At 38.2% G+C, this 18,862-nt stretch overlaps 1 protein-coding gene across 1 annotated transcript in view; it reads left to right on the forward strand.

Annotated features, from left to right (window-relative positions):
• YME1L1 (YME1 like 1 ATPase) overlaps window positions 1-9,399 on the forward strand; it is a 31,554-nt gene extending 22,155 nt beyond the window's left edge. The window contains exons 13-19 of the mRNA XM_055427702.2: window positions 541-653; window positions 1,488-1,643; window positions 2,567-2,718; window positions 3,588-3,714; window positions 3,803-3,876; window positions 4,918-5,004; window positions 8,761-9,399. Coding sequence (XP_055283677.1) covers window positions 541-653; window positions 1,488-1,643; window positions 2,567-2,718; window positions 3,588-3,714; window positions 3,803-3,876; window positions 4,918-5,004; window positions 8,761-8,904 — 853 coding nt within the window. The 3' untranslated portion in view covers window positions 8,905-9,399. The remainder of the gene's footprint in view (window positions 1-540; window positions 654-1,487; window positions 1,644-2,566; window positions 2,719-3,587; window positions 3,715-3,802; window positions 3,877-4,917; window positions 5,005-8,760) is intronic.
• The last annotated feature ends 9,463 nt before the right edge of the window (window positions 9,400-18,862 follow it).

An 18,862-nucleotide genomic window follows, 5' to 3' on the forward strand; every position in this document is an offset into this window, starting at 1 on the left:
GAATTGTATCTCATTAAAGCTACTAAAAGAATCTTTCTATGACTTAGATATCACAGAGCTTTTGGGGGTGGGTAGTAGACAGCACATTTTTAAAAGTAAAATTTACTGTAGTTTAAGATTTTTATTGATTTTACTGTTTAAATTATTCATACTTTCATTTGATCTAAATAGTTGGTTCTTGCTTAAGAGTCTAGTTTAACGTTTTATAGTATAGCAGTAAGATCGGTGTGTGGCTCTCATAATAGGCTGCTATAGAATTATTTGTTCCTTTACTGACAGACTTGCTTGTCTTTGTCTCTGAAGGGTTGTATACGATCCTGATGCAAACATTTATCTATATGAACCTTTGTTTAGCCTTCTAGTTATTGAAATTATTATTTCAACCATGTTTTACAAGGAACTAATCTGAATATTTATGCTCAAAATAAATGTTGGTTGCCATTACCTTTCATCTTCTCTTTAGGATGTCAGTCCTGTTTTTATAACCAGACCTTCAGTACAGTTTATTCATTATATTTTCTTTTTGTATTCTCCTTGTAGTGCCTTAATACGCCCTGGTCGCTTTGACATGCAGGTTACAGTTCCAAGGCCAGATGTGAAAGGTCGAACAGAAATCTTGAAGTGGTACCTCAATAAAATAAAGTTTGATCAGTGTAAGTCTAATTCTGTGATACAAACATTATCTGTGTGAAATGGTAGTATATCAATTTACCCTGTTAGTGGTCCTTAATTCAGGATGTCTTAAAAGACAAGTTCCTTTAAATGTTTTTTTTTTTCTCTCCTTTTATTTGCCCTTAAAGTCTATTTCTTAAGTAGTGTGTATCAAAGATTCTATAATTTTGAATCCCAATTTGAAAGCAAATTTTCTTTTGAATATTGAGATAGATGATATTTGATGAATCTATATATAAATGTTTCTTTAGATGAATATAAAATAATAGAACAAGTACCTGTATATTATGAGCATAGTACCTCATTATGTAATCACTTTGGGGCCAAAAGAGGGGAAACAAAAGTATAAAACAAAATACATGGAAATATTATGGACCCACCTGAGTAGTAAAAGCATCTTTTAAACTGCAGTATTTTCAGAGATACCAGAATCAGTTCATAAAATCAAACATGTTTCCTCTTGTAACGTGGACTTTTGTGTCAGAGTTATTTCAAGATGAAACTGATAATGTGCTTTTTCAGTTTGTGGTTGGGTGATAACTGAAAGTCTGTAAATTGTTATGTGACAACTTTACCTTTCTTTGTTTTTCACAAAATTATTTAAGTACAAGAACTTACGTTATTTGCCCCACTGACAATTTTTACAGTCTGTTCAGTAGCAATTTTTTATTTTCCCTCTTAGAATTTAGTGAAGTTTTTTAAAAATTATAGTTCATGATTGCTATTTTCTTTTTTCTTTTGCAAAATGAGTTCTTTATGCAGAGCTTTCTATTACTGCTTTTGAAATTTCAATGTTGTATTCTGTCTGCATATAGCTGTTGATCCAGAAATCATAGCGCGAGGTACTGTTGGCTTTTCTGGAGCAGAGTTGGAGAATCTTGTGAACCAGGCTGCATTAAAGGCAGCTGTTGATGGAAAAGAAATGGTTACTATGAAGGAACTAGAGTTTTCCAAAGATAAAATCCTGATGGGTAGGTTTCTTTTCCTTTTTTCCCTATGTTATGCTGTTCATTATGTTACAGAAAAAAATCTTAATTTTGAGAGAAAGGTTATAAAAACGAAAGGTATAGAAACATGCAAATATATATTCAAACATAGCACAAAGTTTGGCCTCTTACAGAACAAATACACTGTATATTATACTCTTTGAAGGTGCCCATGTTTTTCTTATGTGATATTGCTGATTAAAGAATAGTTAACTTTTTACTGTTTTTCAGTATTTAAGTTTTATTTTAAACCTTAAATTGGCTTCAAGGGGCTTCCTTGGTGGGTCAGTGGTAAAGAAGCCACTTACCAATACAGGAGACACAGGTTCAGTCCCTGATTTGGGAAGATCCCACATGCCATGGAGCAGCTAAGTCCATGTGCCACAACTGCTGAGCCTGTGCTCTCGGGCCCAGGAGCCACGACTGCTGAGCCCACATGCCATGGCTACTGAAGCATAGAACCTGAGCTCCCCAGCGAGAGAATTCATTGCATTGAGAAGCCTGTGCCCCACAACTGGAGAGTAGTCCCCAGTCGCCACAACTAGAGAAAAGCCGACGCAGCAGCACAGACGCAGCACAGCCATAAAGAAATTAAAGATTATTTAAATTGGCTTCAAAACAGGTTGTTACGATATTCCTGTTAGAAGTTTATTTTCTAGAAATAGTTTTTTCCTTTTGATATAAGGAGTAAGATTATAGTTCTTAGAATTTAGTTTTCAGTTGACAAATTATAGTTTACACATGTTGTAGAGTGGAGTCTACTCATTTTTTAAACTTTCACGATGTTTCAAAATATTAACGATATTAAATCATATTACTCTAAGAATGACTTTGAGGCATATGAACTTCATTCACTTAAATATTTCTTCCTAATGAAGTATTTTACTTAAGTAAATTTTTATTCTTAGGGCCTGAGCGTAGAAGTGTGGAAATTGATAACAAAAATAAAACGATCACAGCGTATCATGAATCTGGTCATGCTATTATTGCATATTACACTAAAGATGCAATGCCTATCAACAAAGCTACAATCATGCCTCGAGGGCCAACACTTGGACATGTGAGTACCTTTAGTTTTTCTTTTCTTTCAGATAATGTTCCCTAGTACCTTATGACGGAGAAGGCAATGGCAAGCCACTCCAGTGCTCTTGCCTGGAGAATCCCATGGACAGAGGAGCCTGGTGGGCTATAGTCCATGGGGTCGCTACTAGTCGGACAAGACTGAGCAACTTCACTTTCACACGTTGGAGAAGGAAATGGCAACCCACTCCAGTGTTCTTGCCTGGAGAATCCCAGGGATGGCGGAGCCTAGTGGGCTGCCGTCCATGGGGTCGCACAGAGTCGGACACGACTGAAGTGACTTAGCAGCAGCAGCAGCAGTACCTTATGAAGGAAATTACTGATGAAAATATTTCAAAAGAAAATTCAGCTCCTTCCTAAGTTTGTTGATACATTCTTCTTTAACTTCCTCAACTGTCTTGAATTCAGACATATGGGTGAAGTGTATCTGCTAATAAAGGATTAATTCAGGATTGACAACAAAATATAATTCTTAAATGTGTAGTTGCTCTTTTCCCCTCAGAAGAAACTATGTATCATAATGAGTGGTTCAGTTGTTTTTCTAAGTTTTGCCTCATTGAGCATAAATTTCATTTTCATATCTTTCTAATTATAGATATTTTAAATATTTTTATTCAGCGAAGGACAGACAGTTGTATTGCAGCATTAAGTACTTATTTATAAAATGCACTTCTGTTTTCCTCATTTTATATATTGCTGGTTTGGACATCAGTCACCATGACTGTCTATGAAATGTTGCTGAGTTTTCAGCATCATGATATTAAGTAAGAGAGACAAATGATAATTCAGGTTATTAATATGTATTTCAAAACTGCGTGTGAATTTTTTCTTTGCTTTTCAATTGTCTAGGTGTCCCTGTTGCCTGAGAATGATCGGTGGAATGAAACTAGAGCTCAGCTGCTTGCCCAGATGGACGTCAGCATGGGAGGAAGAGTGGCAGAGGAGCTTATATTTGGAAGTGACCATATTACAACAGGTTACTGTAAATAATGACATTAGTTCAAATTGTGTTTATTCATTTAAAGATTTTTAACTTGAGTTCTATGTATATTTTAAAATTTTAGGTGCTTCCAGTGATTTTGATAATGCAACCAAAATAGCAAAGCGCATGGTCACCAAATTTGGAATGAGTGAAAAGGTAATAATTAATTTTAACCCTCCCTCATGTATCACATGATGATGTGAAGAGTGTCTCTTTCTGAGAGAGGGTTCTATTATAAATTGATAGATTTTCCTGTTTCATTCCAAATGGATTTGACAAACTTACTTTATAAACTAAACCTCATTTTCTGAGAAATGGCACACACTGTTTCTATTCCAGCTGCTCAGACAGTAATAGTTATTCATGAATTAACCAAATGATAATATAAATTCTTTAGCTCTTTCTGTTCATATGACATCAAAGATCTACTTGTTGAGCTTGCTTAATTTGCCCTTTCCACATACTCTGTGTATCTGCTTTATCACTGTGGCTCCATGAAGCAATTCCAGTATACTGTGGCTGTGAATTTCTGGACTAGAATAGCTGATAAAGTTTTCCAAGAAGGTACTCAGAAGCATACATGCTAAGTTGCTTCAGTCATGTCCAATTCTGTGCAACACTATGGACTGTAGCCTACCAGGCTCCTCTGTCCATGGGATTCTCCAGGCAAGGATACTGGAGTGGATTGCCATGCCCTCCTCCAGGGGATCTTCTTGACCCAGGATCGAACCCATGTCTCATATCTCCTGCATTGGCAGGCAGGTTCTTTACCACTAGCGCCAACCAGAAGCCCACTCGGAACCATACTTGGGTTTTAAAATTCTCTCTGTACATTTTAGTAGTATACTTTCCCTTGTGACTCAGCTGGTAAAGAATCCGCGTGCAATGCGGGAGACCTGGATTCAATCCCTGGGTTGGGAAGATCCCCTGGAGAAGGGAAAGGCTACCCACTCCCGTATTCTGGCCTGGAGAATTCCATGGACTGTATAGTTCATGGGGTCGCAAAGAGTTGGACATGACTGAGTGACTTTCACGTCACTTATTATACTTTCAGAAGAAAAATGAATTTATTTTGCCCTCAAGGGCATTTTTATATTGTAATTTTTCCTTGCTCCCGTGATACTTATTTTCTTATGTATGGTATGTACATTAGTTAGAGGTTTTCATGTTGAATTTCTTTCTTTTCATTGATTTTAGCTTGGAGTTATGACCTACAGTGATACAGGGAAACTGAGTCCAGAAACTCAATCTGCTATTGAACAGGAAATCAGAATCCTTTTGAGGGTAATAATCTTTTTTCTTTAATGTTTGTTTATCTGTTTAGTCAAAATGTGCCTGAATATTTGGCTGCATACAAAATAGCTAAAGTTCTACTGTTCTTTAGAAATGTTGGTATAGCTCATAGAGTTAATAGGGGCACCATTGCTACCGGATCACGGAATGAAGCAGGGCAAAGGCTAATAGAGTTTTGCCAAGAGAACGCACTGGTCATAGCAAACACCCTCTTCCAACAACACAAGAGAAGACTCTACACATGGACATCACCAGATGGTCAACACCGAAATCAGATTGATTATATTCTTTGCAGCCAAAGATGGAGAAGCTGTATACAGTTAGCAAAAACAAGACCAGGAGCTGACTGTGGCTCAGATCATGAACTCCTTATTGCCAAATTCAGACTTAAATTGAAGAAAGTAGGGAAAACCATTAGACCATTCAGATAAGACCTAAATCAAATCCCTTATGATTATACAGTGGACGTGAGAAATAGATTTAAGGGTCTAGATCTGATAGATAGAGTGCCTGATGAACTCTGGATGGAGGTTCGTGACATTGTACAGGAGACGGGGACCAACACCGTCCCCACGAAAAAGAAACGCAAAAAGCAAAATGGCTGTCTGAGGAGGCCTTACAAATAGCTGTGAAAAGAAGAGAAGTGAAAAGCAAAGGAGGAACGGAAAGATATAAGCATCTGAATGCAGAGTTCCAAAGAATAGCAAGGAGAGATAAGAAAGCCTTCCTCAGCAATCAATGCAAAGAAATAGAGCAAAACAACAGAATAGGAAAAACAAGAGATCTTTTCAAGAAAATTAAAGATATAAAGGGAACATTTCATGCAAAGATGGGCTCGATAAAGGACAGAAATGGTATGGACCTAACCGAAGCAGAAGATATTAAGAAGAGGTAGCAGGAATACACAGAAGAACTGTACAAAAAATATCTTCACGACGAAGATAATCACGATGGCGTGATCACTCACCTGGAACCAGACATCTTGGAATGTGAAGTCAAGTGGGCCTTAGAGAGCATCACGACGAACAAAGCTAGTGGAGGTGATGGAATTCCAATTGAGCTATTTCAAATCCTGAAAGATGATGCTGTGAAAGTGCTGCACTCAATATGCCAGCAAATTTGAAAAGCTCAGCAATGGCCACAGGACTGGAAAAGGTCAGTCTTCATTCCAATCCCAAAGAAAGGCAATGCCAAAGAATGCTCAAACTACCGCACAGTTGCACTCATCTCACACGCTAGTAAAGTCATGCTCAAAATTCTCCAAGCTAGGCTTCAGCAATATGTGAATCGTGAACTTCCAGATGTTCAAGCAGGTTTTAGAAAAGGCAGAGGCACCAGAGATCAAATTGCCAACATCCGCTGGATCATGGAGAAAGCAAGAGAGTTCCAGAAAAACATCTATTTCTGCTTCATTGACTCTGCCAAAGCCTTTGACTGTGTGGATCACAATAAACTGTGGAACATTCTGAAAGAGATGGGAATCCCAGACCACCTGACCTGCCTCTTGAGAAACCTGTATGCAGGTCAGGAAGCACCAGTGAGAACTGGACATGGAACAACAGACTGGTTCCAAATAGGAAAAGGTGTACGTCAAGGTTGTATATTGTCACCCTGCTTATTTAACTTCTATGCAGAGTACATCATGAGGAACGCTGGGCTAGAAGAAGCACAAGCTGGAATCAAGATTGCCGGGAGAAATATCAATAACCTCAGATATGCAGATGACACCACCCTAATGGCAGAAAGTGAAGAGGAACTCAAAGGCCTTTTGATGAAAGTGAAAGAGGAGAGTGAAAAGGTTGGCTTGAAGCTCAACATTCAGAAAACGAAGGTCATGGCATCTGGTCCCATCACTTCTTGGGATATAGATGGGGAAACAGTGAAAACAGTGTCAGACTTTATTTTTTTGGGCTCCAAAATTTCTGTGGATGCCGATTGCAGCCATGAAATTAAAAGACGCTTGATCCTTGGAAGGAAAGTTATGACCAGCCTAGGTAGCATATTGAAAAGCAGAGACATTACTTTGCCAACCAAGGTCCGTCTAGTCAAGGCTATGGTTTTTCCCGTGGTCATGTATGGATGTGAGAGTTGGACTGTGAAGAAAGCTGATCGCTGAAGAATTGATGCTTTTGAACTGTGGTGCTGGAGAAGACTCTTGAGAGTCCCTTGGACTGCAAGGAAATCCAGCCAGTCCATTCTAAAAGAGATCAATCCTGGGTGTTCATTGGAAGGACTGATGCTAAAGCTGAAACTGCAATACTTTGGCCACCTCATGCGACGAGTTGACTCACTGGAAAAGACTCTGATGCCAGGAGGGATTGGGGGTAGGAGGAGATGGGGACGGCAGAGAATGAGGTGGCTGGATGGCATCACCTACTCGATGGACATGAGTTTGGGTGAACTCCGGGAGTTGGTGATGGACAGGGAGGCCTGGCGTGTTGTGATTCATGGGGTCGCAAAGAGTCGGACACGACTAAGCGACTGAACTGACTGACTAACTGATTGCTACCAGAAGTACAGTAGGTACTCTTTCCACCAGATGGCAGGATTACTTTGGTATTACGTGTTATGTTAGGTTCAAATGTAGTAGTATAGCTGCTCAGGTGCATCCGAGTCTTGGCAATCCCATGGACTGTACCCTGACAGTCTCCTATGACCATGGGATTCTCCAGGCATGAATAATAGAGTCGGTTGCCATTCCCTTTTCCAGGGGATCTTCCCAACCCAGGGATTGAACCTGGTGTCCCTCATTGTAGGCAGATTTTTTTATCATCTGAGCTAACAGGGAAGCCCCAGGTTCAAATGTACATGAGCCTTAAAAGTGTGAAACCTGATAGTTTTACATGTTATAAAGTAAGGGGTTCATTCCAAGGAAGTTTTAAAACTTACTGCTAATCCTTGATTTTTAGCTATAATATTCCATAATATATTTCTAATAATTTATATATTTAATGTGGTTATTTCATTTGGACATTATGGTTATGTTCACAATGTCTAGTAATTGTATTATATTTGTATACCTGTGTTTGTTGGTTTTGGTAAATTCATTTTTATGTTTTCTATCCGTTTTTATGAGGGCAAAAATTATTAGCTATTCAAATGTGGACATTTGTACAGGCAAATGTGATACTGTCAAAAATGAACTGTTATTATTGCCACTATTCATACACTGATAAACTTAATTCAGACTTGCTTTGGAAAGAGAATTGAAGCACTTAAGTGATAAGTTCAAGGTGGGTTGCAAAAAAAAAAAAAGGTATGAAAGTCAAAGATCACCTCTAGTGATGGACTGTTCTAGTATTGCGAAGTGAGTGTTACCAAGTAAAAGAATGACAATCTGTATCTTTTCTAGCCATTCTAGATTGAGTAAATTGGTGAAATGTTAAGAGACAAAATGAACAAACTCCCTTTACTTTTAGCATGTATATTGTATAAAAAAATAGATTTCTGTGTTTATAGACCTTACTTAGAAAGCAGATGAGTAGTGTATACTTTTATTTCTTCAGTAGCTTTTTGTGTAAGTGGACCTTGTTTATCTATAGGATAGATTTGGAGGTTAAAAATAGAACACTAGAAAGTATGAAAGTTATTGTCAGGGAACCAAGCGTTTAAATGCTTTTGTTTTATAGATAGAAATCAGTAGATCTTATATATTTTTTTAGAGTACATAAAGGGTTTTTTTTTTTTCCCCATTTATGATTTTGCTTCTAAGGTATCTGCTTTTTACGTATCTGCTTTGTATTTCAGGATTCATATGAGCGAGCAAAACATATACTGAAGACTCATGCAAAAGAGCACAAGAATCTGGCAGAAGCTTTATTGACCTATGAGACTTTGGATGCCAAAGAGATTCAAATTGTTCTTGAGGGGAAGAAGTTGGAAGTGAGATGATAGCTCTTGAAATGGATGTATTGCTGGTTTTATTGCAAGACCATAAGTAGCATTGAAGTAGTCTTATTTTGCAACTCTTTCTCCCATTCTTGACTCGGTATCATTCAGAGGTGTGAAACACTTTGTCAGTCTTTTGTCACATTCATCTAATTTTGATTATTCTCATGATGGACACCTATTGCAAATAGCAAATTTATTAAAGAAAATAAAGAGCTATCAGGATTGAAAACAGCTTGTTTGAGAAGTGTCAATTGGTTATTAAGTTGAAAATAAATAGTGATTTTATGGTTGGTTACAGTGTTAGATGTGAATAGAAAGTGTGCCTTTAGCTTTTGGGAGGTATTTTTACTTAGCAGAGTGAAATTCATGAACGATTGTCTTTGTTTCTAGATAGTACCATTTATCTTTGATAAAGAAATGATGCTGTTTGGCTATTGGTACATTGTAGTTCTACGTTCATTAGTGGAAACTTCATTAAAATGCACTTAATTATGATCCAGATTGACCATATATAAAGTGTTTTTTTAAAGAGTGGAGAATTGTGAACCTACAGATACAATCAGAATTTAAATGATTATAACTTTTAAAAAATGCAGCTTGCATTTTCATGATTTTTAAAACATTACTATCACTCTGAAAATGAAGCTTATTTCAGAGCAACAGTATTTTGTTAAATAAACAAGTAACACACCTCAAATTCTTAATAACAGTGTAATTATGCTTGGCAGTGAAGCCAAAATAAAACCAAAAACGCAGTCCCCTTCAGAGTGAACTTTTGAATTACTCTGTGTTAGAAATCGAAAGTTGTATTTACTTTTCAGTCAGATTTTGCAAATATTAATGTGTTGTTACAGGATTTACAGACGACTTTATTTAGCTCAGTAGAAACATATTTTAGAGCACATTGTATTGGTTTTACAACCAAATTATATTTTTGAAGTAATTTTATTAAAATTACCTATAGTTTTCTAGTAACTTAAAATTGTTGATGGTCTTCATTGAGGTTGATAGAGGGAGCTTGCTACATGGTACTCTTGCCCTTTTGTTTGGGTAATTTAAAATTTTGATGTACTTTCAACCTTAAAGACACATTATCAGAATAATACAAGGATCTCCCTTATACTCTTGATTCAGATTCACCAACTGTTTTCATTTGCCCCAGTTTCTTCTGGCCCTTCCTCCCTTTCTCGTCTCCTTCCTGCCCCCTGTCTGTTTATATGTGTGTATACATGTCTTTTTGCGGGCACGTTTTCATTTCCATAGGTAGACTTCCAGAAATTGCTGCTTGAGGTGTTGAGTTTCTGTTTAACTTCTTAAGAACCTGATGAACTGTTTTAAAAGTAACTATGTAAGTATATAATTTTGTGTTCCAGCTACCAGTGTGTGAAATGTTCCAGTTTATCCATATCTTGTGCTTTTCTTACAGTCTTGTCTTTTTGACAGAGTCATTTAGTGGGTACGAAGTAGAGTCTCATTGTAGATTTCATTTACGTCGCCCTTGGACTGGTGATTTTGAGTATCCTCTGCTAGACTTTTGGTCTTTTGTATGCCCTTTGGATAAATGTCCATTCAGATCTTCCCTCCCTGCTTTGGTTTGTTGTCTTCTGTGTTGTAAGAGATCATATATTCTGAAGACAAGTCCTTTATCACACGAATCTTGTGTTTTTTGTTTGCCTGGCTGTGTGACATGCCTTATGGGATCTTAGTTCCCCAACCAGGGATTGAACCCAGGCCCTTGGCAGTGACAGCACAGATTCCTACCCACTGGACCACCAGGGAATTCCCTCTTCCTCCTCTTCTGAGTTCTTTCTTAGCAGTTGCTCTAGGGATGATGATATGCATTTATCACTCTTAATTCCAGTCTACTTCAAAATAATACAGATTGAATTCTGTAAAAGTGTAGTAACATTGTTCTGATAGATCTCCTTTTTTCCTCTTCTTTGTGCCTTAGTTGTCATGTTACATTTGTATGTCTTATAACAACTTGACAGTACAGTGACATAACTACTGCTTTATATAATCTTAAATCCTCAGTCTTTATCTGGGGGTGTCTTTATTTTGTCTTTTGTTTTTTTATGAATATTTTTGCTGGATATGGAGTACATGATTAATTAAGAGTTTGTTCTTTAAATACTTTGAACATGTCATCTCGCAAACCCGACCTCCATTATTTTTGGTGAGAGGTCAGTGTCAATGGTAATGATTATGTTAATAGTAAACAGCTCTTGCTGCTTTCAAGAAGTTTCCCTTAGCCTTGTCTTTTTAACAGTTTGACTCTGATGGGTATTAAGTGTGGATCTCCTTTAGGCTTTTCTACTTGGGATTTGTTGAGCTTCCTGATCTATGGATAAATGTTTTTCATCAGATTTGAGAAGTCTGGGGCAATTATTTCTTTAAATATATTTATTTGCCCTTTCTCTTCTCCTTCTGGGATTCTTTTTCACATGTGTTTGATATACTTGATGTTGATGTGGTTTCTGAGGTTTTGTTCATTTTCTTCATTGCTTCTCTCTTTCCTTCAGATTGAATACTTTCTGTTGATTCTTCAGGTTTACTGATTCTTCTTTCAACTGAATTTTTCATTTTACATCTTTTTTTCAGCTCTGAGTTTGTATTTGGTTCTTTCTTATACTTTGTATCTCTTTATTGAGATTCTTTATGCATTGCATAATTTTCATCATAGGTCTCATTAATTCTTTAAACATGACTTCCATTAGTTCTTTGAGCATGCTCATAATAGCTGCTTTTAAATCTTTGGTAACTCCAGCATCTGGAGATACTCAGTTCTAGCTGAATGCCTTTTTTTGTCAATAAGGGTACATTTTCTTCTTTCTTTGCAATCTTGTTGAATTTCAGATGATGTAGCAATTACTGATTCTGAAATTTTTCCCTAGGGGTTTGTTCTTGTTTAGTAATTTGCCATCAGTAAATTTGTGAAATCTGTCTCCATGACAGTGTGCAGCCACTGGTGTGTCTGCTCCTTTTTTAAAAAAATGTTAACTCTTGCTTCCTAACGGTTTCTGCTGTGACTGCATAGCTTAGTATTTAGCCAAAGGATTGGACAGAGGTTGTGTTCAAACCCCATCAGTCAGGCCTCCACTCTGCCAGTGGATCTATGTGGGCTGGCAAGTACATTCAGTGTTCAGCTCATTTGCAAGTCTTGTCTGGTCTTTGCTTTCTGGTGGGCTTTTTCCTTCTCCCTTGTGCATATGTGCAGGTTTGGGCAACTGTGAGTATGTGAATGGCCTCAGTTTTCACTTTGCATGCCTATAAATCCAGAGTATTTAGAAGTGCTTATCAAACCCAGATGGCTGTCTTCTTACCTCCCAGAACTTCTAGTGAAATCCCTCGCTACTCTGTTGTTTGCCCCACATAGGATTAAAGCCTCAGTGAAACCTGTTTGCTTACACCTTGAGCTTACCATTTTACAGGGCATCAAGTCAGGTGAGTCCCTTCCGGCAGTAGCAGCAGGCCTTGTTCCCAGGATCTGCCATCACCCTGGTTGAACTGCTGCCCGCGAAGGTCCAGGAGGCGGCAGCACGGAAGCCCACGGGCTCACAGGTTCTTTCCTGAACTGGTTGTCAGGAGTAAGCACTTCTTAGTTTGTTGTAGATATTCAGTTCATTTCCAGAGTGCTGAGATGGCTATTTTATTCAGTTTGTCCAGATTTATAGCTGCTTCTTTGAGATGATTCATCAGTCTCCTCCCCTCATCATGCTGAACGTGAATTTTCCAACTTATTCTGAATACATTCCACCCAAATTAGCTTCATAAAGATAGACTTCAAGAGGACTCAAACTTTTCAAAGCTAGCTGTTCAAAGTTACCACCGTGCCAGAGTTTTACAAGTAACCTGTACCTACTTTTGATAATTGATATATGTCTTATTTTTAGACATTCTTTGTATTTGTTCATACTCATTTTAAAAGTAAGTACTGAGTTATTTCAATCTGTCTAGTTATAAGCATATTTTTTAATGTAAGTATGTAATATTTTAATAAAATATGTTGGAATGTAGACTTGATTTTTGGATTGAAAGAAACAACACTTAGTCATGGACATAAACTTTGGAGAGTTGATACATTTGAACTGAGGTTTTTATTTCTATGCAAATTCTCCCTTGGCCCCTATTCTGTCACACTAATCCCTATTCTTCTAGGCAAGAATGTAATTTCCTTATACCCGCTCCTGTCTTTTAAAATAGAAACTTAATTTAGTTATGTATCAGTGCTTCATACAGGAATATAATGGGTGGCTAATAAACTGTGGAACATTCTGAAAGAGATGGGAATCCCAGACCACCTGACCTGCCTCTTGAGAAACCTGTATGCAGGTCAGGAAGCAATAGTTAGAACTGGTCATGGAACAACAGACTGGTTCCAAATAGGAAAAGGTGTACGTCAAGGTTGGATATTGTCACCTTGCTTATTTAACTTATATGCAGAGTACATCATGAGGAACGCTGGGCTGGAAGAAGCACAAGCTGGAATCAAGATTGCCAGGAGAAATATCAATAACCTCAGATATGCAGATGACACCACCCTTATGGCAGAAAGTGAAGAGGAACTCAAAAGCCTCTTGATGAAAGTGAAAGAGGAGAGTGAAAAGGTTGGCTTGAAGCTCAACATTCAGAAAACTAAGATCATGGCATCTGGTCCCATCACTTCATGGGAAATAGATGGAAAAACAGTGGAAACAGTGTCAGACTTTATTTTTTTGGGCTCCAAAATCACTGCAGATGCTGATTGCAGCCATGAAATTAAAAGACGCTTGCTCCTTGGAAGGAAAGTTATGACTAACCTTGATAGTATATTAAAAAGCAGAGACATTACTTTGCCAACCAAGGTCTGTCTAGTCAAGGCAATGGTTTTTCCCATGGTCATGTATGGATGTGAGAGTTGGACTGTGAAGAAGGCTGATCGCCGAAGAATCGATGCTTTTGAACTGTGGTGTTGGAGAAGACTCTTGAGAGTCTCTTATACTGCAAGGAGATCCAACCAGTCCATTCTAAAGGAGATCAGTCCTGGATGTTCATTGGAGGGACTGATGCTAAAGCTGAAACTGCAATACTTTGGCCACCTCATGCGACGAGTTGACTCACTGGAAAAGACTCTGATGCTGGGAAAGGTTGGGGGCGGGAGGAGAAGGGGACGACGGAGAATGAGATGGCTGGATGGCATCACCGACTCTGTGGACATGAGTTTGAGTGTACTCTGGGAGTTGGTGATGGACAGGGAGGCCTGGCGTGCTGTGATTCATGGGGTCGCGGAGAGTCGGACACGACTGAGCGACAACTGAACTGAACTGAATCTGTATGAATTTGAGAATGCATTTCATGAAAAAAGGTTACAGAGCTGCCAAAGAGGGAGGGCTAGAAAGAGAGAGAGAGGTAAAACCTAGTTTGGGGAACTTGTTAGGAATCTAATTTTCTGCAGTTCTGGAAGCAGGTGTGTAACATGCCCAGGGAACCTGGAATCTAAAGAAGCTTGTAACTCTGGCTCAGGACAGGAGACGAACTGCTAATGTATTGAGACATTTCTGCATTTTCTGCATTTGCTTTGACAAATTCCTTTTGAATGCTTATGGAGGACCAAATGTTGGTCTAGAGAGAAAGTGAGCCATGTTGGGGGATCCACGTTAGATACTATACAGAAGGGCACTTAGAGGTGTGGACAGGCCCCAGAAAAGGATAATCTGAAATGGTGCTCTGTATTCCTTAAGAGCTAAGAAGAAAAGTCAACAGAGTGGATTACATATACTTAGGTCAGCGGAGTTACAGGTGAGAAAGCCGTGGGCACAGAAATACCACTGAGATTCATAGCTTTAAAATAACTGCCAGATCCAGACTGCTCAAAACCAGCTCACATAACTCTGCTCCTCCCTGCAGTTTTGATCCTGGTGGGTTGGAAACTATAAACTGCCAGCTAACAGAGGAAGAATGGAATTAAGCAATAAAGCTAAAGAGGACTATGCCTGCCTTCCACCCCGACTGCACGTGGGCATCCTGTAGTGTGGCTGAGCTGGTTAACCCTGACTTGGTGTTTTTATAGTTCAGTTCAGTTCAGTTGCTCAGTCGTGTCCGACTCTCAGTGACCCCATGAATCACAGCACGCCAGGCCTCCCTGTCCATCACCAACTCCCGGAGTTCACTCAAACTCATGTCCACAGAGTCGGTGATGCCATCCAGCCATCTCATTCTCCGTCGTCCCCTTCTCCTCCCGCCCCCAACCTTTCCCAGCATCAGAGTCTTTTCCAGTGAGTCAACTCGTCGCATGAGGTGGCCAAAGTATTGCAGTTTCAGCTTTAGCATTAGTCCCTCCAATGAACATCCAGGACTGATCTCCTTTAGAATGGACTGGTTGGATCTCCTTGCAGTATAAGAGACTCTCAAGAGTCTTCTCCAACACCACAGTTCAAAAGCATCGATTCTTCGGCGATCAGCTTTCTTCACAGTCCAACTCTCACATCCATACATGACCACGGGAAATACCATTGCCTTGACTAGATGAACCTTGGTTGGCAAAGTAATGTCTCTGCTTTTTAATATACTATTAAGGTTGGTCATAACTTTCCTTCCAAGGAGCAAGCGTCTTTTAATTTCATGGCTGCAATCAGCATCTGCAGTGATTTTGGAGACTGGAAATTCTTTTTAAGTATTTTGTGAGTGAAAGGAATTCTTGACTTTTTATTATTTGAGAGTAAGGTTTTTCAACCTGGGTTGGGAGAAGAACGTTCGAAAATTTCAAATGGTGAACACTTTTGGGTGATACAATTCATAAGATTTTTCAGGATCAAACTATTTGTAGTTTCCATCATAATCATGTATGGGATACATGTATGAAAAACTAACAAAGCTTCTGTCTTTGTAAGTTTTTGTTGAAGGATAGTTAATTTACAATGTAAAATAATTTACAAAGTTTAGTTAATTTATAATGTATTTCAAGTGTACAGCAAAGTGATTCAGTTATTTATATATATATATATATATTCTTTTTCAGCTTTCTTTCCATTATTAGATACAGTATAATTCCCTGTGCTATACAGGAATTTCTTGTTTATTTTACATATAGTAGTAGAAGATAAAATATGCAAGGTAGGATCAAGTGCCAGGCTAACATTATCTTGTGCATAGAAGGATCTGTTAAGTGGATAAGAGGATAACTTCAAGACCTGTAGCATGTGAAGTTCCTTAAGGTACTATGGGCTGATTTCACACAAGAGGTATTTCATCTTTTATCAACCAGTTTCCTCCTTTCACATGTTAAAGACCAGTTGTTAGTAAATTTGAGATGTTAGTAATGTCTGTATAGCTCTCCCAGAAATGAACTAGGTGATGAAAGACGCAGAGGTTGGAGAAGATGGAGGAAGAAGACAAAATAGGATTGAAGAAGATGGTTGCTAAAGGATTTCAGGAAGAACAAAAGAGACTCTTTTTATATTAGGAAATAAGCATCATTGTTCAAAAAGAAACCTAAATACACTATAATAAAAAATACAAAATAACTGAATGATTGTTAAGAAATTTGTGAATCAAACTTTGCAAAGCCTGGTGCAGTGTTCCCTGGTGGGGAGAAAGCATAGCACCTGCCAAGTAGAAGCATGTTGTCAGTATTAACAATGCGAGGCCAAAAGGTTCACAAGTTTTTATTTTTAACTTTGGTGAAAGATAGTGTTTTATACTGTTATAGCACAAAGAAAATCAACTTTAAAATTTATCAAAATTTTGGCCTTCGCTGGTGGCTCAGATGGTAAAAAATTTGCCTGCAATGCAGGAGACCTGGGTTCGATCCCTGGGTTGGGACGATCCCCTGGAGAAGGGAAAGGCTACCCACTCCAGTATTTTTGCCTGGAGAATTCCATGGACAGAGCAGCCTGGCAAGCTACAGTCCATGGGGTTGCAAGAATCGGAGCAACTAACACTGTCAATGTGATTTTTTTTCCTGATTGAGAAGTTGATAGATGGGCAAGTGCTTACCTGTGCTGTGGTTTGGTTCCACTTTCTGTGTGCTTTTTCATCCTTGTTAGATTTTAAGATTCTTAAGTTCATGCTGCTTCTTGGTGTCATAAAATCTCAAATCCTCATACATAATTTGAAGAAACAGTTTTTGGAGGAATACATAGAAAATAAACTCCTTCGGTTAGATTTTATTTTAAAAAATAGACCTTTATAAAATAAACCTTTTTTAAGAAAATTGAACTGTTACTATGCTTCTCACTATTCTAAATCACAAAGTTCATTTATCCACCAAAGCTGTTGATCACTGTTAGAACTGATTATACTGTTAACATTATATTTTGTAAATATATATTTTGTAAAAATTGGTGATGCCAAGGTGATAGTTTAGATTTGTCCTTTTTTGGGGGGTATTTCTTTAAATAGATAATGCTGATTTGTTTTATTAAAGTGGGTTAACATAAATTCTCATATAAATTTTTACCAGGACTTTCAAACTATATCCTATTTCCTATGCAGCTAGTACCATCAGTATGAAGTCATCCACTTAATGGGTAAATTTGATGAGCTGTAAGGCAGTGAGAATATCAAGATCCCAGTGGATTAAATGATCACAGAACTGAAGAGCAAATGTCTTGAGGCAAGATGATGAACTGCTATCCATGTCAAGAGTAGAAAATTTCTGGTACCCCTGGCTAATTTGTGAACCGATGGTATCCTTTGATCATTTTTTAAAAATGTAGTTCCTTAATTGTAAGCTAAAAATGTTTCATTCATTGTGTCTGTTCATTCCTTTTCTATATTTGGATTTATACTAAATTTTTTGGTCTGAAGTTTTATGTGGCCAAATGTACTGATATTTTCTAATTTCCATTTTTTGGGAAAGATCTAAACATAAATAATACCACTCACCCATATTTTCTTCAAAAATATTTAATGGTTTTTATTAAAAAGACTAAACATTCACTAACTTGGAGTTTATTTTGGTGATACCTTGAGATGTGTAGTTACTTCTTATCAGTAATTGATTTTTCCCAAACCATTTATTAATAATCCATATCATTTCTCATTGATTTGTGTAGTTTTTGTTATATTAATAAGTTCTCACCTCTATATTGTTTTCCAGTAATATGCTTATTCACCACCAGGGCATTATTTGAATCTTAGATAGGCTTAGTGGGAGTCTTAGTTGTGGATATTCTAGGCAAAAACTTTCTAGAGGGCATCTGTTTCCATAGTGATTGGGAATGGGAAATCTTAGGTTTCCATTGCTCGGGGATCCAGACAGCATTTGATAAAGGAAATACAGAAGTTTAGAGAGGACCTAAAATGAAGATCATGGCTTCTGGTCCCATCACTTCATGGGAAATAGATGGGGAAACAGTGTCAGACTTTATTTTTTTGGGCTCCAAAATCACTGCAGATGCTGATTGCAGCCATGAAATTAAAAGACGCTTACTCCTTGGAAGGAAAGTTATGACCAACCTAGATAGCATATTAAAAAGCAGAGACATTACTTTGCCAACCAAGGTCCGTCTAGTCAAGGCTATAGTTTTTCCCGTGGTCATGTATGGATGTGAGAGTTGGACTGTGAAGAAAGCTGATCGCTGAAGACTTGATGCTTTTGAACTGTGGTGTTGGAGAAGACTCTTGAGAGTCCCTTGGACTGCAAGGAGATCCAACCAGTCCACTTTAAAGGAGATCAGTCCTGGGTGTTCATTGGAAGGACTGATGCTAAAGCTGAAACTCCAAAACTTTGGCCACCTCATGCGACGAGTTGACTCACTGGAAAAGAGTCCGATGCTAGGAGGGATTGGGGGTGGGAGGAGACGGGGACGACAGAGAATGAGATGGCTGGATGGCATCACCAACTCGATGGACATGAGTTTGAGTGAACTCCAGGAGTTGGTGATGGACAGGGAGGCCTGGCGTGCTGTGATTCATCGGGTCGCAAAGAGTTGGACACGACTGAGCAACTGAACTGAACTGAACTGAATGAAGACTC

This window comes from Moschus berezovskii, chromosome 15 (genome assembly GCF_049115385.1).
Source record: "Moschus berezovskii isolate FMDL1 chromosome 15, NW_MosBer_1.0, whole genome shotgun sequence".
NCBI lineage: Eukaryota > Metazoa > Chordata > Mammalia > Artiodactyla > Moschidae > Moschus > Moschus berezovskii.